This window comes from Protopterus annectens, chromosome 6.part0 (assembly GCF_019279795.1).
Source record: "Protopterus annectens isolate FY-2018-M chromosome 6.part0, PAN1.0, whole genome shotgun sequence".
In the NCBI taxonomy this organism is placed as follows: domain Eukaryota; kingdom Metazoa; phylum Chordata; order Ceratodontiformes; family Protopteridae; genus Protopterus; species Protopterus annectens.
The window spans coordinates 1,699,974,644-1,699,997,829 of record NC_056737.1 but is presented as its reverse complement, the minus strand read 5'-3'; the positions used below and the strand labels follow the sequence as shown (position 1 = coordinate 1,699,997,829).

General features: G+C 41.0%; 1 protein-coding gene across 2 annotated transcripts in view; it reads left to right on the top strand.

Annotated features, from left to right (window-relative positions):
- CARF (calcium responsive transcription factor) overlaps positions 1 to 23,186 on the top strand; it is a 2,518,000-nt gene that overhangs the window by 1,178,312 nt on the left and 1,316,502 nt on the right. For both annotated transcript variants that reach the window (XM_044075092.1, XM_044075091.1), the window contains exon 8: positions 20,696 to 20,885. In XM_044075092.1, coding sequence (XP_043931027.1) covers positions 20,696 to 20,885 — 190 coding nt within the window. The remainder of the gene's footprint in view (positions 1 to 20,695; positions 20,886 to 23,186) is intronic.

Sequence of the window (23,186 nt, the reverse complement as noted above, 5' to 3'; positions counted from 1 at the left end):
TTCCAAAATTACGTAGGAATTTCCCAGCCAGCACTTCCTGTGTTAGGACACCTGCTTGTTCCTCTACTCCTGTATCTTCTGGAACTAGACCTTGCAAGCCTTCCAGGAGGCAACCACAGGCTAAAAACTGTTACTCCTACAGCTGCTGTTGTGGCCCCTCCTCAGCAGCCCTTTCAGCCAAGACAGATTCTTTTGTGACACCTTGCACCCTCTTCCAAGTCATACCTCTCTGTCCCTTCGCCTCCTCTCCCTATCAGCTTGGATGGAGATCATTCAGGACTCCTGGGTGATTTCAATCATCCAAAATGGATACTTTGACTTGGAAGACCCTCCTACCCTTTCAGGGTATTCCTCAACCTCCCTGCAGTCAGTGGCATCTGTTTCCCTTGATTCTGGATCAACTTTCCAACCAAGGCACCATTCAGTCTGCCCCTCAAGACCAGCAGGGGAGAGGTTTTTATTCCAGGATGTTTCTAGTTCCAAGGAAAGATGGCCCCTGGAGGCCTATCTTAGAACTTTCCCAATTATACACCTTCCTGGTGGTGCTCTCTGTCAGAATGCTATCCTTACGTACGCTTATGCCCCTGGTCCCGCCTCAAGCTTTCTTAGCTTCTCTGGATCTCAAGGATGCATACCTGGATATCCCATTACACCCCCTCTTCAGAAAGTTTTCGATGAGCTCTTTGTACCTTTACTTTACTGCCTTGCCCTTTGGTCTTTCCACTGCTTCAAGGGTATTCATAAAGTGCCTAGCCCCAGCCATTGCATACTTAAGGCTGAAAGGAATTCAAGTTTACCCATACTTAGATGATCTGCTATTTCTGGCCAGTAGCCCAGATACCTTAAATCAACATTTGAACTTAGCCATTCCCTTTCTGCAAGCACTGGGTTTCACAATAAATCTTAAAAAGTCCTATCTCAGTCCGAGTCAGGATCTTATATTCCTGGGGTGCAGGTTTTGCACAGATATGATGATAGTTTTTCTCCCTGTAGAGAAAGCAACTTATCTCAGGGCACTCATGGAGGCTGTTCTGACTCCATTACAGCCAGGTAGTTTCTGAGACTGCTGGGGTTTATGGCCTTTACTATTCCCATGCTGTTCTCTGCAAAGCTACACATGAGAAAGTTCCAGTGGTTTCTCAAGACAGTTTGGTTCCAACATGCTCATCCTTTAGATGTCATGATTCCCTTTCTTCCCTGCTTAAAAGCACAGTTAGGTTGGTGGATGCAGCAACTCGATCAGAACCCTGGCCTTCCTGTACAGGTTCCTCAACCAGCTCAGCAACTCTTCACAGACGCCTCAAACTTGGGGTGGGGATCAACCTTTGCTTCCAGGAAAGTTCAGGACCTTTGGTCCCATTCTCAAAGGAAGGAACATATCAACATCAGGGTAGTGAGAGTTTTACTTTTAGCCTTCCAGTCCTTTCACACTCTTTTCCTGCCAGGACTACTACAGATCCTCACAGACAATACCACAGTCCTTTGGTACATAAACAAGCAGGGGGGCACAAAATCTCATCTCCTCTGTTGTTTGGCCATCAAGGCTTGGGAATTGGCTGCCTTATACAAGGTAACTCTGCATGCTGTGTACCTTCCTTCAGCTCAGAACTTGGTGGCAGATGCATTAAGCAGGTCCATGACACAATCTCATGAGTGGATGCTCCACAGGGATGTGTTCATCGACCTAGTTCACCAGTGGGGTACTCCAGGACTGGACCTATTTGCCTACCCTGTGAACAGACAACTTCATCGCTTCTGTGCCAGGCTCCCTCATCCTCAAGTGTAGAAGGTGGACACCCTGTCATTCTCATGGAAGGTGAGGTTCCCCTATGCATTTCCCCCTTCCCCTTAATTCAGAATGTCCTGTTGAAAATTCTACAGGACAAACCAAAAATCTTGGTAGTGACTCCCTTTTGACCAAGACAGCACTGGTTTCCTCTTCTTCTGCAGTTATCCAAGGGTCATCACTACACGTTAACTCACTGGCTGGACCTTCTCATTCAGGACAAGGGATCATTGATCCACCCACATTTGCTAACTCTACAGCTGACCCTGTGGGTGATCAACTTCTGATCCCTTTCAGGCACCTACTCTGTAAGGGTATGCCAAGGATTTTGCAGGAGGCCAGAAAACCCACTACTAGAAGATTTTATGTTTCCAAGTGGAGAAGATTTTTCATTTGGTACCAAAAAAGGAAAGTGGGTCCCTTTGGTGCGGACATGTCACTAGTGCTTTCCTACCTGTGTGAGTTACTCAACAGTGGCCTTTCTTACTTCTCAGTTAAGGTCCATGGTTCTGTCTTGTCTGCCTACTTGCCTTTGACCCCTCCTCTAGCTTCCAGGCTAGAAGTTAAGCTTTTTCTAAAGGGTGTTCTACACTTAAGACCCCTAGGAAACCAGTTTCTCCTCCCTGGGATCTCAATTATGTACTGGATAAACTTAACCAGGCTCCTTTTGAACCAGCAGCTTCTGCTATCCTAAAGCTTTGCAGATGGAAAGCAGTGCTTCTGGTAGCCTTAACCTCTGCCAGAAGGGTTTCTGAAATTCAGGAATTAATGGCTTTGCCTCCTTTTCTGGTCTTCCGCAAGGACTAACCCTTCCTTCATGCCAAAAGTGGTGAATGACTTGTCACTTAATGAATCCATCCAACTGTCTACCTTCTCTCCTTCACCTCAGTCGTCTAGTGAGAGGATTTTACACACCTTAGAAATGCATAGCCAACTCAGATTTTACCTTGACAAAACAAAGTCTATCAGGAAGTCTGACCAACTTTTTGTGTCATTTCATCTCAGGGCTGTGGGCTTGCCTGTGTCCAAACAAACTATATCCACATGGATTTCTAAGGCTTTTGTGCTTTGCTATGAATTCCATGGAAAGTCCTTATCAGCATCTGTCAAGGCACATTCCACTAGCTCAGTTGCATCCACAGGGGCCTTCTTCAAGGGCCTAGATTCCCATATCATCTTGGAAGCAGCCACCTGGTCATCTGTTTAACCTTCACGAAACATCCAGATCAAGAGCAGGATTTGCTAGGGCAATTCTGCATGGATGCCTGGAAAATGCTTCTTCTTAGTTTCCACTTCTCTATCTTCCTCCTTGAGTTTCCCTTTCAGCTCTGGCGTTCTCCCAGATGTAAAGAATACTGCAGCATTGAATCGAAGGACATAGAATAGTTGTGTAAAATCTTACCATAAACATAGATGTCCTTCTGTTCTATATTGCAGTATTCTATCCCTCTCGCCTTCCCCTACACCTTGCTCTTTCCTAGGATGATCCATCTAGGCTCTCCAAGGGTTTTCTTATTCTGAAGATGGTACATGGAGATGTCCCTTTTATGGCTGATGTCTGTGCCTACATGTGACGTCACATGTACAGGCAGTGACTCTAAGCTCTTGTGTACAGGCCGGACGTCTGGTCATTTGGGCAGAATACAACACAGATGTAAAAAATACTGCAACATAGAAGAGAAGGACATCTAAGATTTTACAAAACTCTTCTTTCTTCAAGGTTTAACTCAGAAACTGTTTGAACCATCAGACACATGTGATTTAAAATTTATGTCATGGAAAACAGTTTTTCTGGTAGCAATAACTTCAGCAAAAAGAATTTCTGAACTCCAGTCTCTTTCAGCAAAACCCCTTGCGTAATATTTTGTAAAGATAGGGTCTCTTTACGGACTAACCCTTATTTTGTGCGTAAAGTGGCTTCTGAAAATAATATCTAGTCCATTAATTTACCAGTCTTTTTTCTGAATTTTTCCAATAAGGGAGAGTACATGCTGCATCTCTTTGTTTTGCATTAGACAACTATGTTTTTATCTTAACAGGGCAAAACAATTTAGCAAGTCAGATCAGCTTTTCATATGTTTTCCTCAAATCCCCTGGGTCAGTAATATTCTAAGCATACACTGGCCAAGTAAATTACAGACTACATCTCATTAGTTTATTCTCAAAAAGGCTTAGAACTACCAAGACGGCCCCCCCCCAGCTTATCCAAATCGATCCTTTGCTACTTCGTCAGCGTTTTGGTCAAGGACCTCTGTTGATGACATTTGTGTAGCAGCCTCATGGTCCAAAGCTCATACCTTTATTTCACCCTACAAATTGGACATCATATCCAGAAACAGAGCGTCTTTTGGTTCAGTAGTGCTCCAAGGGCCACCTTAGGTTTACTTAGCTGGGGACTCTTTCCCATTAGTGAGGAAAAATGAAAGGACAACATCAGATTTCTAAGTTATGCACTCACCATAACTAGGCTTCTGTGTTGTCCATTTTCATTCTTCCTCACCTTCCCTCCCATCCATCCCCCATCCTTTTTTTCTTTTGGAAGAACCTATTAGACTGTGTTTGGAACCTACTGTTCCAGGTTTGAACCTTATCTTTATTTCTGCCTATCCTATATTTTCTATTGAAAAACTAGGAGATAAGGCAGGAAGCTCGATCTGGGGCAATGGGAATGGGGTAGAGCATTATGGATAGAGGGAAGAGCTTGATAGCTGGATCCGAAATCTAGTATATGTGGCCAAATCCAGTCCAAGGATCTGATATGAACCCATTAGTGAGGAAGAATGAAAATGGAAAACACAGATGGCTAGTTATGGTGAGTACATAAGCTTTATTAATTTTGTGTATCAAAACTATTTGAAACTGCCATAAAATATTCCACAACATTGAAATGTCCTCCTCTGATTTTATCAGGTATAAAATAATATCATCTGCAAATAGAGCCAGCTTTTCTTGACTACCATACCAGTTATATCCTTGAATTTCTGAGTCCCTTATTTTCTTTGCCAGTGGTTCTAAATATAATGCAAATAAAAGGGAAAGAGGACACCCCTGCCTGGTTCCTCTGCTGAAACAGAAATTATCAGAGAGGAACCCACCCACTTTAACTTTTGCCTCTGATCCCTCATATATCCTCCTAATCAGCCTTATGATTTTATTAGGGAATGCAAATACTTCCGCTGACCTGCTCATAAACTCCCAGCTTACTCTGTCATATGCTTTCTCAGCATCAGGATCCACCAACAACAGTGGTATTTTCTTACATTCTGCTTCCCTCGGGGTCATCAGTGTTCTGTTAATGTTTTCAAATATTTACCTTCCCTCCACAAAACCACATTGATCCATATCTGTCAAGTTTGGTATTACATTTGCCATTCTTTTAGCCATTGTAGGTATAAACACTTTATAATCATGATTTAGTATTAAAATGGGCCTGTATGAAGCTGGGTCTGATGGGTCTTTACCATCTTTAGGTTTTACAGCCACCACCGCTTTTTTCTAGGGTTTTGGTGCTTCTCCTCTTAAAATACTGTTAAACAAAACCTTCCAGATATTTATCAGCTTTTTCCCTCCTAGCTTCCAAACCTCCACAGGAATACCATCTATTCCTGGGGACTTTCTTGTGAATTGGTTATATATCACCACTTTTATCTCATCTCTTCCTACCCTAACTGTTAGTAATTGAGTCTCATTTACCTGTAACTTTGGCATAGTTAATTATTCCAGAAACATTTCCATTTCAACTTTTTATCGATTTCCATATTTCTATGCTTTGTGCAGACTTTCATAAAATTTAAAAAATATTTCTAGTATCTCTACAGGATCTCTTGCTATCTTCCTTGTTATAGGCTCCCTAAACTTGGTGACAACCCTTTCTACTTTCTGTTGTTGAGTTTTGCTAAAAGTTTTTGTGCTCTTGAGTTATCAAAAAACAGTTGCTTAACAGCACTTTTTTGTGAAATCTTGCATATTATTGAGGTAATCCTTTATTTTTTGTTTACCATTCTGCAATTGCTCCCCCTCTTCTGTAAGATTCCTCCTATTCTGCTATAGATGTTCTTTGTGTTTCACTGTTGGAGTCATCACACTTGGGTTATCTGCCTGCAGGTAGCCCTCAGTCGGCCCGAATACCAGAGTCTTGAGATTTCTGCGTCGGATGCTGTCGCCTCATCCATGACGTCAGGTCGTCAGGGGTATAAAACATGCAGCCGATGCCATTACATCATCTTTTCTTGTCGTGTGGGAGCCCGAAGCAGAAGCAGTTCGCAGGTGCCTGTCGGCAGCTACTTGAAATTTTCGTTTTTCGAGTTTCAAACCTGAAGTCTTCTAAAGCTAAATACCCTGTTGGAGATCCTTTTTTCTTGCTCTAACTGATGTCAGAAAAAGTTAATTGTATTACCTGTGGAAAGCAAATACCTCACAGAGATTTTCATTCTTACTGAGTCACCTGTTTAGGCCCAGACCACGACATCCCTCACTGTCGGTTTTGTGCCTTGTTCAACGCCTGAACTATTCATTGTTGTGCTATTTTTGTCTCTAAATTCTTTCGCTCTCATTCTCCGTATTCCGAAATGGCTTCAGTAAGCCATCCGACTACCGATCTTCCAAAAGAACACAAAGATAGAGACAGACTGCATAGATCCAAAACTGCTGATGACGCTTCCGTTAAGCTAGTCGCCAGTCCGCCAGTACTCAGTGAGGCACTTTCGCAGCCCCTTTTACCAGCTTCTACAGATTCGCAGGCCTCTACTGAGACCCATTTGGAGTCCGGTATGTCGTGAGATGCTTCTTCGACTGTGGAATCTGCGGATGTCTCTACCTTGGATGGGTCTGGAGCCGCTGTGCAGGCACCAGCTTCTGAGGGTGTATTCTGACCTTCCGATGTTCGTATCAAACCGACTACTTAAAAACCTCAGCTTTGGCCGGCTAAGAACTTGCTGTATTCAACTGGACGTATAAGAGAATTTAAGTACCTTTATCTGCACTTTTTTTTAAAAAATACAGTATTTAAATTGATTTTAACTGTGTGTTGCAGGAATATTAACTGAACTGGAAGTTAGTCAGTGTTTGCTGAATTTTGTTATTTGCTAGTAATTACAGGTGTGGGGGTAGCCACATTCTTTGATTTCCTGTCCTTGCCTATTTAAGTGGTACAGTGTGAAATATTTTCTGCTTAAAAACCTCAGCTTTGGCCGGCTAAGAACTTGCTGTATTCAACTGGACGTATAAGAGAATTTAAGTACCTTTATCTGCACTTTTTTTTCAAAAAAATACAGTATTTAAATTGATTTTAACTGTGTGTTGCAGGAATATTAACTGATTGCTCTTCAGTTAGTCCCACCCACTCTCCCTGTTTTTGTTTTGGTGTTAATCTTAGTGGCCTTGAAACTGCCCGCCCCTCTTGTAAATTTGTATTTGGATACTCCTTCTGGGCCCATCTCATTTGCTCACTCAACTGAGTGCAGTGAGATCATATTCTGATTTCAGGCACTCCTCCTGTGTACAAAGAGAGCATCTGGGAAACAGAAAAAAAAAATTAAGCTTGTTTCCTGCCTTTCCTGTTAAGTGGTATAGACTATTTGTAGGCTTCTGAGTCCCCAAGCCCTTCTGTGTTGGAGGGAAGCCTTCTAGCTTAGTTTTTTTTTCTTATAACTAGCCAGTTTTCTAGTTTCAGCACTCAAATCTGTTTCTTTGATCTCAGCACTTGTTCAGAAAAAAAAAAAAAAAAAATTTCATCTGCTTTTACTGTACTTGTGTTTCTACCTACTTTATTTTACTTTTGCATCATCTTAAAAGTACTCAATTGTATTTATTACTGCTTGGTGTAACTCATTCTAAGCCTTTTGGTTTAAACACTTGGGCTTCGGACCAGTTGTTTTGCACTGAGAGGGTTTGTGGTCTGCACTGTAGTGGCAGAACAGGTAGCTTACATCCTTCTAGGTTGGGAACTGCTGATTGAGGGCTCAGTGTCTGTTATTCTAAAAGTGTATTAATTCTGGTTTAAGCACTTGGGCTTTCAGGCCAGTTATTTTACGTTAAGAGGGTTCGTGGTCTGCACTCTTGTGGGAGGAGAGGCTGGACTCTGCCCTTCTGAACTGGGAATTTCTGTTTAAAGGCTTATAGTGCATGCATATCTGAACTGCTTCTTACTGAAGTTGGTGCACCTTGTTTGCTGTGGCATAGACTGGATTCAGGCCTGCTGGATCTAGCTTTGTTTGTGTAACTTGAGCACTAATCCAGGCATTCTCTAAAGTATTCAATTGTATTTATTACTGCTTGGTAGTAACTTGATTAAAGTGTAGCTATCATTCTAAGTCTTTTGGATTAAGCAGTTGGGCTTCAGACCAGTTGTTTTACATTAGGAAGGTTTGTGGCATGCACTGTGGTGGCAGGACAGGTAGCTTTCATCCTTCTAAGTTGGGAACTGCTGATTGAGAGCCCAGTGTCTGTTATTCTTAAAGTGTATTAGTTCTGGTTTAAGCACTTGGGCTTCAGGCCAGTTAGTTTACATTAAGAAGGTTCGTGGTCTGCAATCTTGTGGGAGAAGAGGCTGGACTCTGCCCTTCTGAGCTGGGAATTTCTGGTTAAAGGTTTATAGTGCCTTAATATTTGAACTGTATCTTACTGAAATTGGTACACCTTGTTTGCTGTAGCATAGACTAGATCCAGGCCTGCTGAATCTAGCTTTGTTTATATGCTTGTTGTTTGTTTGCTTGTTATTTCCCTGGAACGCTAATTCCACCTAATACGCAGTTTCTCAGCACTTCTGTGGATCACTAGTGATATCTGCATTGCTTACTGTACTTATTTCCTTGTTTCACTTGAAAGAAAGTTACTGTTAGTCGTTTTTGCATTTGATACCTGTAACACATTGCACTTAAGTTACCTGGCACTTGCTCGCTAAAGCAATTATATAAATCAGCACTAAAAATTAAAAGCACTACACCCTCACTCCCCACTGGCCCTTGTTTTCAATTATTAAGGAATTCCCAATATTATTCTAGCATGTCCAAAGGTCAGTTGTCAATCTCCTCTCCGGTCCAGCTGGTGAATCTGGGAATCTTGAGGCAATGTTACAACTGCCTCATGTACACAGACAACCCTCTCCTCCTCCCAACAAATTCCAACACATGTGAGAGATGCAACCATATAGCCAAACTGGAGGCTAAGCTCTCTCACCTCAGTACTGGCATAACCAGTCAGGAGGAGAAGGAAACCACACTCACTACGATTCCAGTCTCACATAGACCTACCACGACAGCAAACCAAACACATAATCACACAAAACATACTCGGAGGCTCTAAATAAAGATCTGCCTAAGCAGCAGAGACCTCCAAAGCAGACACCCAAGCAACCGCTATCCCAAAACAAAACACGTGCAACACATATCTCACAAAGCCAGTGTGCCGAACAGTCACAGCCCTTAAGACTAAACAACACACCTGATACACTTGTAATAGGTGACTCTATCATCAGGCACACTGACGTCCCGCTCACCAGGCTGAACAAGGAGAGGGTCACGGTGAGCAGCCTGTCGGGCGCTAGGATCCGCCACATAACACAAACACTCAGGTCACTCCAAGGCAAGTACAAATATGACTCAGTCATTGTCCATGCTGGTGTGAATGACCTGAGACGTACCTCCCTGGACTACATGGAAAGAGACATAAAGGAGCTCTCTGAGCATGTAGCCCAGGCCGGTATGACCCTGACCTTGAGTAGCATCTTACCCTCACCAAGAATGATGCCACAATATGAAGACAAGATGATCAATTTCAACAATTGGCTTAAGTACTGGTGTCATTCAAAGGGGATCCAATGCCTGTCAGCTTGGGATGATATGCTCGACAAGCCACGATGCTTCGCTAGGGACGGCTTGCACCTGTCACCCCTGTGCTTTTGGATATTGGCAAAGGCTCTTGCTACCCCCATAGTGCCTTTTTTAGGCAAGGCTCAAAAGACAAACCCACCTCCATAGGTATCACAAGGGATAAGAAACTAAGAGTAATGCTACTCAACGCCAGAAGTCGGGATGTGAATATCCAGTGAGATTAGTATATGGTCTGATCTTACCAGTGAGGGATACACTTCTGGTCTGGAGCATAGAGTCCCCATGTTGGTGATGATCAGGTCCAGTATGTTTTCCCCTCTTGTGGGAGTGGTAACAAGTTGTTCCATAGCATTTGAGTTTATAAATTCTAGGAAGCTTTGGGCAAGGGTGTTGGAGCTAGAGTAATGCTCCCAGTCTATGTTTGGGTAGCTGAAGTCGCCCAATATAATGGTGTTTGGAGAGACCTTCACATTTTCCAGTGTTCTCAGAAAGGCCGAGTGGGGTTCCTGGGTTTGGGAGGGTGGTCTGTAGCAGGCTATAAACTGGAAGGTTTACCTACTGTTAGTTGCACATGGATAGTCTCTGATGCTTCGTGCTTTGCCACCAACCTGGAGGTGTGGGTATCTTTGACGAATATTGATACTCCCCCTCCTTTTGTGGTTCGGTCCGAGTTTTGGGGCCGAAAAGTATGGTATGAGGTATAACCTGGTAGTGCTGGGGTGCTCTCAGGAGCCTTGAACCAGGTTTCTTTTACTGCACAGATATCGATGTTCTCCATGCTGAGGAGAGTTTCGAGTGCGTGCATTTTGAGGTTTAGACTTCTGGCGTTGAGTAGCATTACCCTTAGTTTCTTTTCCCTTGTGATACCTATGGAGGTGGGTTTGTGTTTTGAGCTTTGCCTAAAAAAGGCACTATGGGGGTGGCAAGGGCCTTTGCCAATATCCGAATGCCAAGGGGTGACAGGTGCAAGCCGTCCCTAGCGAAGCAACGTGGCTTGTTGAGCATATCATCCCAGGCTGACAGGCATTGGATTCCCTTTGAATGACACCAATACTTAAGCCAATTGTTGAAATTGATCATCTTGTCTTCATATTGTGGCATCATTCTTGGTGAGGGTAGGATGCTACTCAAGGTCAGGGTCATACCGGCCTGGGCTACATGCTCAGAGAGCTCCTCTATGTCTCTTTTCATGTAGTCCAGGGAGGTACGTCTCACGTCATTCACACCAGCATGGACAATGACTGAGTCATATTTGTACTTGCCGTGGAGTGACCTGAGTGCTTGTGTTATGTGGCGGATCCTAGCGCCCGACAGGCAGCTCACTGTGACCTTCTCCTTGTTCAGCCTGGTGAGCGGGACGTCAGTGTGCCTGACGATAGAATCACCTATTACAAGTGTATCAGGTGTGTTGTTTAGCCTTAAGGGCTGTGACTGTTCGGCACACTGGCTTTGTGAACTATGTGTTGCACGTGTTTTGTTTTGGGGTAACGGTTGCTTGGATGTCTGCTTTGGAGGTCTCTGCTGCTTAGGCAGATTTTTATTTAGAGCCTCCGAGTATGTTTTTGTGTATTTGTGTTTGGTTTGCTGTTGTGGTAGGTCTATGTGAGACTGGAATCGTAGTGTGTGTGGTTACCTTCTCCTCCTGACTGGTTACGCCAGTACTGAGTTGAGTGAGCTTAGCCTCCAGTTTGGCTATATGGTTGCATCTCTCACATATGTTGGCCCCATGTAGTCTACTGATTCCATATGCAAGACTGCATATGAGGAAACTTCAATGGTACTTAAAAAGTCTCTGGTGTCAACATTCCCAGGACATGGAAACAGTGATTCCTATCATTCCTTGCCTAAGGACAGAGTTCCTTTGGTGGGCAGAGGCTTGCAACCACAACAAGGGACTCCCTTTCTCGCAACCCCTCGCCATCCAAACTCTGACAACAGACACATCAGACTATGCATGGGGGGCTCACATGTTAGGCAAATGCATTCAAGCCGAATGGAGCCCAGGACAAATTCACCTGCATATCAGTCAAAAAGAAATGTTAGCTGTACAGAATGCACTGACAGCCTTCAAATACCTTATCCTGCCGGTGATAAAGACAGACAACACCACAGTTATGTGGTACATAAACAAGCAGGGGGAAGTCACTCCTACCCACTCTGCAGGTTAGCCATGGCTCTATGGAATACAGCCTTAAGCAACCAAGTGCACCTGCAAGCTCAGTTCCTGCCAGGCAAACAAAATTCACTGGCAGACGACTTAATCAGTGGAAACTGGAACCAAACTCATTCAAACTTCTAATACACAGGTGGGGGACACCAGAAGTGGACCTCTTTGCGTCCCCCCAAAACCATCAACTAAACAAATTTTGCACCAGAATTCCCCACAGCCAAGCTTGGAAAGTGGATGCCCTATCCTTCACTTGGGAAAACCTCTCAATCTATGCATTTCCCCCTCTGCCCCTCCTTCCAAAAGTACTCCTCAAGATCCAACAGGACAGGCCAAGGGCAATCCTCATTGCACCAGACTGGCCACGCCAGCACTGGTACCCACTCCTACATAGTCTGACAGCAGTGCCACCCTGCCACCTACATCAGACCCCCTCTCTGCTGTCCCAGCAGGAGGGACAGATTTTGCATCCTCAGCTTCAAACCCAGAACATGGCAGCCTGTTTATTCCCTGAATATATCACCAGCAACCCTCAGCAACAGGTGCTGGATGTTATCCTTGAGGCCAGGAGGCCCAGTACTAGGAAATCCTCTTCAGTGGAATAGAAACTGTTCTTGGAGTCAGTCTCAAGGGAAGGACTCAGGCGTGCCCTCCTTGCCTCAAATCCTAGATTACCAAGCAGAGCTGCTCCACAAAGACCTATCCTTCTCATCGGTTACGATTCATGTCTCTGCCATCTCAGCTCATTACAATTACTGAGCCACCCCTCTTCTCTCACCCTCTGTTCAAACCATTCCTGAGAGGAGCTAACAAGAAGACCCCCCCAAGGAGAGCTCCCACTCCTGCCCCTGGGACCTTAACTTTGTACTAGAGAAGCCCATCCTTCCCCCTTTTGAGTCTACTACAGCAGAGTTAAAATTCCTCTCTGGGAAAACAGCCTTACTGCTAGCCATAACTTCAGCAAGAACAGTGTCTGAGTTACAGGCCCTTATGGCTGTGGAACCATTCATTATCTTCCATGCGGACAGGGTTTCCCTCACGACTAACCCATCTTTTATGTCCAAGATTGTATCCAGTGTGTCTTTAAACCAATCCATCCATTTGCCAACCTTTTTTCCTAATCCTCAGAATAAAGGGGAAAGGATCCTGCACTCCTTGGATGTGCACAGACAGCTCAGGTTCTACCTTGACAGACTAAACCTTTCAGAAAATATGACCAGCTGCTAGTCATCTTTGTTACAGGGGCAGAAGGCAAGGCCATTTCGAAACAAACTATTTCTAAATGGATAGCACACTGCATCCATTTCTGCTACAAACACCATGGATAACCTACCCCACAGGGGATCATGCCTCATTCCACTATGGCTTCCTCAACCTCTACAGCTTTTCTCATGGGAGTCCCTACCAGGGACATCCTGGAAGCTGCAACCTTGAGTTCTGTACACACCTTGACCAAGCATTACCACTTACCTGTCCTTTCTAAATCCAGAGCTAGACTTGCCACAGCAGACTTACAGGGCTGCTAGCCAGCCTTACTACTTCTTGACTGCTTCCACCCTTCCTCAGCTTTGGGAATCAACCCCTGTGTGATGACTGCAACAGTGAAACACGAAGAACATAGTACAGTTGTGTACACTTGCCATAAATGTAGATGTTCAAGTGTATTCACTGTTGCAGTCCTGATTATCCTCCCTCCAGCCCCCTGTCTTTCTATACTTTCTACCTATTCTCTTTTTTGGCCATATCTTATGGAAATGGTATTTACTTTTTACTGGAGGTGTTCCTCACCATTTGATTGCTTCCTATTTTGGGGCTCCTGACATCTGGGGCAAGAAAAACTGATGTAATGGCGTTGGCTGCATGTTTTATACCCCTGACGTCATGGATGAGGCGACAGCATCTGACACAGAAATCCCAAAACTCTGGTATTCGGGCCAACTGACAGCTACTTGCAGGCAGATTATCCAAGTGTGATGACTGCAACTTTGAATACACTCGAGCATCTACATTTATGGTAAGTGTACACAACTGTACTTTTTAACATTTGTCAGTCCCTCTAAATAATTCTTGATACTTCCTAACCATATCTCTCTTATTTCCACCCTATTTTTAAACTCAATGTTAATTTTATCCTACACTCTAGCTATATTTTCAGAAGAAATTTCTGTCTTCTCTAATAACTCTTGAATAATTTCCATTACCCACTCCTTAAATTCCTCTCTTTTCAACAGGTGGGAAAGCGCCACTGTCTCATTTTTATTTAATTTCCCAGCATTTTTATTTTAGTTATTATTGGCACATGATCTGAAATAGTTATTGGATGCATAGCAAATCTTTCAATTAAATGCACATGTTCCTGTATAATGTAAGTTCTCTCTAGCCTAGCCTGTTTTTTTTTTGTATTTTTGGGAATACTATGTAAATTCATTCCTAACTCCTAGTACTGAATTCACATCTTACATGCCAAATATTTTCATAAATGTCTTCTAAAATCTGTCTTCCTTTGTTATATTTTCCGTTCTGGACCCCTCCAGACATATCTTTACTGCTTCAAATAAAATTCCAGTTCCCACCTATAAGTGATGTTCCCTACTGAAAGGTGATCATTTCTTCCAGAATTTTCTTAAGCTCCATTATAGCAGTTTTTGGTGGAATGTAAATACATGCCAGTGTAATCCCCCTCCCTTGCCTGTAGCGTTTTAGTGCTATAAATCTACCTTTATTATCTTTTTTATCCTCTTCTATCACTATTGGAGCTCATCTTAGAATTAATATAAGTACTGCTCTTTTCCTTGTCGCAGTTATTTATTGCTTTCCCAGATTAGGAAAACACTTGAATGCTTTCAGAAAACATCATCTCCCAGCCATTGAAAGAAAGAAAGATTAGGAAAACACTTGAATGCTTTCAGAAAACGTTATCTCCCAGCCATTGAAAGGAAGACTTTGAAAGAAAGAAGTATTCTGTTTTTATTGTTCTTTATCATATTGTCTCCATGGAGACCAGATACAGAGTTGTTTCTACAAACATTTATTTATTTGCTGCAGGAAAGCTTTATTATATTCAAAGTTCTGTTTTATTTATTTAGTTTGTCTTAAAACGTGTTACTAGATCAAGCCAAGGGCCCTTAATCCTTTCATTCCCCTCTGCAAGAATGAGAAAAAGTATATCAGTTTTTCTTGTATTATGTTCTTCTGACCAGACTTGTCTTCTTTTTTTACATTACAATAACTACTTTTCTTAAAAGTGAACAAGGAGAAAGAGAGACTAAGGTAAACAACAGGGGAACCTGTTTACTTTAGTATCCCCATTACACCTGAAAATAACTGAGAAAACGTTACTTCGCTGCATGCAGATTATATCATGCATTATAAAAATACTACCATTAAGAACAAAATTTTGTTTTACTTACAGTTAACCCTCTCCCTCCTCTTCCCCTGTCCTAAGCGTTCTTCCAGACATTAATGACAATGAAGTAGGGCATATGTTTTATGCATGCAGATTATATCATGCATTATAAAAATACTACCATTAAGAACAAAATTTTGTTTTACTTACAGTTAACCCTCTCCCTCCTCTTCCCCTGTCCTAAGCGTTCTTCCAGACATTAATGACAATGAAGTAGGGCATATGTTTTAGAGTACCCTACAAGTTTAACAAAGTCAAAATATTCCAATATTTCCAAGTTTTTTTTTGTCATATTTCACAAATGTAGTTAATGCTTTGTATTCACACATTTATTTGTCAGTTTCCGATTTGCTGGTTTTATTCCTGTTTATCTCCATCTCCCAAATCCATTCTTTGCTTCATTTCCAATGCACTCTCAGTTTTTCTACTCAACTGTTGTGCTTTATTTTTCTTTTGGGCATTTTCCGTTGAAACATTGGAAAAGGTTTCACTGGCAGAGTTTCACTGTGATCTTTTATTACCAGAAGAACAAGAAGCAGAATCTCCTTCTGTTTCACAGCTCACTTTTTGTTGAACAAACATTTGTATTTCCTCCTTAGCATGTTCTTCATCAAAAAATGATTTTGTCCCTCCAGGAAAGAGTATTCTGAAGATAGCTGGGTACAGCAGTTTGAATCGCATGACTGCTACTGGACATATTCTCATTAGTGGAATAAATTTACTTCTGTTCTGTCTAGTGTACAGTGAGTAATCATTTTCCACACACACTATACTGTCTCCCACTTTTAATACTTTGTCCTTCTACCACAGTTTTGTCAGAATCAACTCCTTCTGCTGGTACAATCGCATCTTTACTATTAAAAGTCTAGGTTGCTTTCTCGTGGCCTGGTTTGGAGCATGCACTTGATGTGCCCTTTCAATTAAGAACAGCTGCTGTGGAATACCAGTCCCGTTGCTTATTTATGCTTTCATAAAATTAATGTAGTCTGTTCCTTTCAGCTTCTCTGGTACAGTAGAAAATGTCAGATTTTCTGTAAGTGCTCTGTCCTCTAATTTGGAGGCTGCGGTGGTGCAGCAGTTAGCATTGTCGCCTCACAGCAAGAGGTTCTTCAGTTCTATTCTTGGCTGGAGTTCTTTCTCTACGGAGTCTGCATGTCCTCCCTGTGGCTGAGTGAGCTTTAAAGACATGCAGATAGGTACATATGTGTGTGGGTGTGCCTTTCATGGAAGTTGGGCATCAGGCTGGCAACTCGGCACTGTAAAAATACATTCCCAATCAATCTGCGGACTGGTGATCCGCTGTGGCAACCCCTAACTGGGAAAAGCCAAAAGACATTGCTTTTGCTCTGTCCTCTAATTCTGTTATGTTTTGAAACATCTCTTCTTGAGTAGTCACATACTCAGCCAGCCTTTTCTTCATTTCGACACTTCTGAATAAATGTTTAAAGCTTCTTCCATTTTCCAATCTTTTGTTATTTGAGTTGATATTCTTCATTAGAGTTTCATTTGTTTTAATCAACTCTGAGTACATTTAACTTATTTTTCCTGTACATTACTGGAAGTCGTCTCTTGCACCAAAGCTGGAGCTTGCACTGCTTTTTGCTAAACAGCTGCAGATTTCTTCCCTGTCTGTGTTTTTCCCCTCACCTTTTATTGATTTTCTTTCATTTTCTTTAGATTTCTTCTTTGTTGGTATCCAGGCAGTGCACTTACTAGCCAGTAACTGATATTTACCCAAAAAGACAAGTTTACTGGCTTGGTCTTCTGAGTTTCTGGTTTCACACTGGGTGAGCTGAAATTAAGCTGTTACTCAATGTGCAGCCATCTTGGTAGTCCCCTAATGTCTGCTGATTGTGTGCCACTATATAGTGCACAATCTACAAAAATGGTCAGTCCTGAGAAGAATCATTCAGCATTATGTGCAATGAAAACAATTGTGTTCACAAAGCAAAGCTCTTCTAAACATTCACAGGTGCTGTAACTCAGCAAGAGATACCCTGTATTCAACTTGCTGCACTAAATGATGGGATTAAGTCCCACTGTCACTGACTTTAATTTATACCCTTCTCACTTTCAAAACTGACTTTAAGATATGCCTATTGGATTTTTGGCTTTGCTCTTGTCAACTCCTGGGTAACCTCTCACACCTTAAATATCATTTCTTTTGTTCATGATTCCATCTTTCAAAAGTTGCCAAATTCAGATTTCACCAACTATTTCATATACAGTGGATATAAAACATTTACACACCCCTGTTAAAATTCTAAGTTTTTGTGATATAAAAAAATGAGACCACAATAAATCAATTCAAAAATTTTCCTACCTTTAATGTGACCTATAACCTGTACAATTCAATTGAAAAAACAACAAATCTGTTGGGGGAAAAATATAAAAAATAAAAAATGTACAATAAGCTGATTGCATAAGTGTGCTCACCTTCAAACTAATACTTTGTTGAAGCACCTTTTTATTTAATTACAACATTCAGTCTTCTTGGGTAGGAGTCTATCAGCATGGCACATCTTGACTTGGCAATATTTGCCCACTCTTCCTTGTAAAAGTGCACCAGATCTGTCGGATTGCAAGGGTATCTCTTGTGCACAGCCCTCCTCAGGTCACCCCACAGATTTTCTATTGGATTTAAGTCTGGGCTCTGGCTGGGCCATTCCAAAACTTTAATTTTGTTCTGGCGAAGCCATTCTTTTGTTGATTTGGATGTATGCTTGGGATCATTGTTGTGTTGAAAGTTGAAATTCCTCTTCATCTTCAGCATTCTAGCAGACGGCTGAAGGTTTTGGGCCAAAAGTGACTGGTAATTGGAACTGTTCATAATTCCCTCCACCTTGACTAAAGCCCCAGTTTCAGCTGAAGAAAAGCAACCCCGAAGCATGGTACTGCCACCACCAATCTTCACCATGTGGATGGTGTTCTTTTGGTAATGCAAGGTGTTGTTTTTGCACCAAACATACCTTTTGGAATTGTGGCCAAAAAATTCAACCTTGGTCTCATCAGACCAAAACACATTTTCCCACGTGCTTTTGGGAAACTTCATGTATTGTTTTACAAATTTTAGCTGGGCCTGGATGTTTTTCTGTGTAAGAAAAGGCATCCGTCTTGCATCCCTACCCCATAGCCCAGACATATGGAGAATATGGGAGATTGTTGTCACATGTAATACACAACCAGTACTTTCCAGAAATTCTTGCAGCGTTGCTGTTGATCTCTTGGCAGCCTCCTTGACCAGTTTTTGTCTTGTCTTTTCATCAATTTTGGAAGGAAATCCAGTTCTTTGCAACGTCACTGTTGTCCCATATTTTCTCTTTTTTGATGACTGTCTTCACTGTGTTCCATGGTATATCCAATGCTGTGGAAATTTTTTTGTACCTTTCTCCTGACTGATACCTTTCAACAATGAGATCCATTTGATGCTTTGTAAGCCCTCTGCGAACCATGGCTTTTGCCGTAGCAGGCAATTGTATAAATGTCAGGAAAATCCTTCTAGGACTGCTGGAACTTTATTTGGGCTTAATCAGAGTTTTTTTTTAATTGATGGCAGGTGTTTACCCAAGAAGACTGAATGCTGTATTAGTTTAAGGGTGTGCACACTTATGCAACCAGCTTAGTGTATGCATTTTTTTTTTATTTTCCCCCTAACAGATTTGTTTGTTTTTCAATTGAATCTTATAGGTTATAGGTCACATTAAAGGTGGGAAAAGTTTTGAAATGATTTATCGTGGTCTCATTTTTTATATCACAAAAACCTGGCATTTTAAAATGGGTGTGTAAACTTTTTATATCCACTGTATATGACTTGGCAAACCAGGGCTTAAAAAGTAATGTTATTATATTATTTATTAAACAGAACTAACACTTCAGATATTTGCCCTCAAAGGTTCTGAAACATCACATCAATTTGATTAAAATACTTTACAAGTTAACCCTAGTCTAGCAAATGACTGCAAGTTTTCCAATCAGAAGTCAGTTTAAATTATTAGGAAATATTTAATAAACTGATAACATTAGTTGAAATGACCATCAATTATAATAAATATTTCATCAGTAACTCATCTTTTAAACTCTAGGGCAGCAATGTATTATAAGAATATATGACCCAAGTTTCCTTGTGTAAGAGCAACTCTGACACATTCAAATAACGGTCAGTCATAAAAAATATATGTAATAAAAATACTTAACCTAGTATCTGCATCATATTTGTCAAAAAAATTAACATCTAGCAGACTATTAGGTAAACCGTTTATATTCTCAACATGTTCCTGTATATGCTTCCTAACCTGTCTAGATATCTGAGCTGTGGAATACTTATTATAAGGGCATGTAAGGCCGTATACTGTTTCCTTGGTAAGAGTTACAGCTACCAATGTCCTAAAATGTACTCCATTTAATAAAGAAATCCAAATTTCTACCCAAATAATGACAAACAAGGCAACCCTTACATTCTTTCCCCACCTGATCCTATTTCTTCATGACTAACACCTATTAACTAAACTGGCATAAATGTTTTAACTACATTTTTACTAAACTGCTTGCAAGTATAGTAAAAACCCCTAACCCATCTCCAGTATTACTGTACAAGGCTGCTTTTACTCACTAATTTAACAGCTTTTGTCCCTCACTGTTTACTATCTTTAGCTTAGCCTAAAAACCTTTTCCTTACCTTGTCACTTATCTTCCAATAATTTCCACCCGTAATGTTTATTCTCTCTTAGACACACTGCTTCTCCTCATTTCATTTTCTAATACTAGCTGGAAGTAATATAAATGTAATATTACCTCTTCCACTACCACGTTTTCATGCAAGTACTACATGTAATCACTTCTAAATCTTCCATTTCCTCTATGCTGTACTAATGCTGCACTATATACTCAAACCTCCCTTAGTACATGTAATGCAACCTAATAAATTCAACTTTAATTTTTCAATCTCTCTCCACCTGAACAATTATTGACATTCTGTCTGTTACTATAATTCTGGAATGATTGTTTTTTATTATTTGTAAACATTCAGTGTCCTGATTCTGTTTAGTATTTTACTTGTATAACCATTATATCTATACATTTAATGTTATTCATTATTGATTCATGTTATATTTGTAGTCTCTCTGGAGATTCTCTCTCCCCATGTCTCTGATGAAAAGAGCTTTTTCTGACCAGTTGGACTTCCCCTGTAAATAAATGTTAATTACTTAATTAATAAACAATGAATACAAACCTATTGAGAAGATGCATTTAAGATTGTATTAGGTTAATTCTTCTGAGTTTAAAATTGCTATTGGCTGTAACAAGAATTTTAGCATTCCTTCTATTTGATGTGCCAGTACCAGTGGATTCTGAATTGGAGGTGAGAATTTACTTAGTTACAGATTAGCATTCTGAGACTACATCTGTGCCTGTGATGTGATTTTTGCAGGCTAGTCATATTTTAAATGTAGCAAACTGTACTCTTAAAGTGCTTCCACTCACAATTTATTAATTTATTGTTTCAACAGAAAATTGGAGACTCTTACCGTGGCTATTGTTCAAGTGAAGCAGAACTGACATGCGTTCTGACAATGCACAAACAACAGACTCAGAGTGTGTGGGGAACTCGCCAGTCTCCAAGCCCAGCCAAACCAGCCACAAGGTTAATGTGGAAATCACAATATGTACCCTATGATGGGATCCCCTTTGTCAATGCAGGTTAGGAAATGGTGAAATCAGATTTTTTTTCTCGTGCTGTGAAATGTTAGCATTTTGAATTTAATGTACACTTCTAGAATGTTTATTTATTTATTTGTATTTGGTGACTGGGTTTTATAGCACTGATCTCCATGGATCATTTTCAGACTCAACCCAGACATGCTGTCTTATTAAGTGACTTGCTTAGAGTCACACAGGTAATGGAGGCTGAGGAGATAGAACCCTGGACCACTGGACCACACAAAACAAATCATTAACAGTGTCTTAATCCTTTGCCAGCTGCCAGCCTGTAGTATACTATTTATATATTGTTTGGTAAAGTGCCAATACATGTCAGTAGGCTTGTTTTGCATATATTTGTATAATTGAGCTGTCCATATTCATCAGTGTTGGCAAGAGTCCTCTTTTTCTCCTGGTGTTATTTTACCCTACATGAAGTTATCAGTCACTGTGCAGATTATGCAGTTGCTTCTGATGCTGGAAATTTAGAAGAAAGAGGGTTCTGTCCCCATACAAGACTGCAGAGTGGGAAGAGTTTAGAGGTTTTCTTCATTCTTACAATGTTGTTTATATGAAATGTTAAACCAAGGTGAAATCTGCATAATCTGAAGTTGGATGTCATGCTTGATTGTTTTGCAGAAGGGATATCCTTTCAGCTAACTTTAGTTTGGCTATTTTTTTTTAACTGTCAAGCTTGGGAAATTCTCTTGCAGGCACATACTGTTGTGTCAAGTGCCAGGATTAGGAGAGTCTTATATTCTCACCAGATCTGAAAGATGTCTATCCTTGTTGTCGTTCTCCTGCTCTGGACACATTAGAAGAGTCTTTGTGGGTTCTGTAGCTTTATTTTATACAAACACATCATGATAGAAGTTTACTGACTTTAACTTAAGTACTAGGAATGACACATGCTTGATATTTGTACATGCAGTCGCCATCTTTAATGTGCTACTTAAAGATACAGCACATAGCACATGCTCTCTGATCTACATCCTCCCTCTTGGAAAACCAAAACATGCAGTGTTATGGATATTTTGACATGCAGGTATCATAGGCAATAATCAGTCATGCATTAATACAAGATATAATACATATATACACAGTAAGTCCATGTTGCTACATATTTCACACTGGGCTTAGATACTCGTCCATAACGTGTGATTTAAAATTGGGAATTGGGCTTAACTATTGGAGCTGTCTCTGAAAAATGTTTGATCTGTGATTTACTTGGAACATCTTCAGGGATGGAGTCAGAGGTAGGAATACCCTCTGGGATGGAAACAATAGTTGGCTCTTTCTGAGATTTAGAGTCTAAGTCGCTATAACAGTGTTGCGATGATGATTCTGGTACAGGTAACAGATGTTTACAGTTTCAACTGTACTGCGTACCTTTCGAGTTTATAAGGTAGGATCTCGGTTCAGGACATTTGCCAATAACTTGCCCTATGCGGTCAAAACCTTTTTCTGTTTGAAGTCTGATTGTTTCTCTTTCCCTTAATGGAGAAAGAAGTTTGCTAGACTTGTCATACGATGACTTCTGCATTGAATGTTTTTTAAATAATTGAGCCTTGATGATCTTATTATTCTTGGCTTTAGGCTTTAGTAGATTGGTAGGAATAGGTCTTGTTTGCAAGGAAAGAAGTTGTTGAGCTAGAGATCGAGAAAATCATCACGAGGTACATTCCTAAGGTTAAGCAGATTTAAGAAAATGTCTGAATTGCCACTTCTTGACCTTTCAAGTAGCTGTTTCACACTCTTCACAGCTCGCTCAACCAGACCATTCGACCAAGTATACTTAGGACTGATGGTAATGTGTTGAAAGTCCCATTCTCCTAAACAACTGGCTAGTAAATTGAGTACCATTGTCAGAAATAACTTTGTGCAGACTGCCATGGACTGAGAAATAACATTTCAGCTTAGTAGGACTTCCCCTAAGTACAAACTTCCCCTGGACATATGCTCAATCTCTCACACCACAATATTTAAAAAGAAACTTAAGACACATTTACTCGATTCCAGAACCTGCCCCTGCTATGACCCTACATAGTTCTCTCCTCCCCCCACATTGGAATCACTCTCAGTTAATCCTACTCACACTCTGCACTCCCCTCACTAGTACAGTAACATAGAATTGTGCTGGAAAAAAAAAATTATTTCTTTCTTTTAAGATCTTCATGTGCTATTGTTTATTTGTTGCTAGTGTTTTGTTTCTATTGCTTGCTGTATTTGTTTACTACTGTAATGATTTATTGTACTATCCGGAGCTTTTCTCCTCGGGTCTCTACTGAAAATTGGACAAAA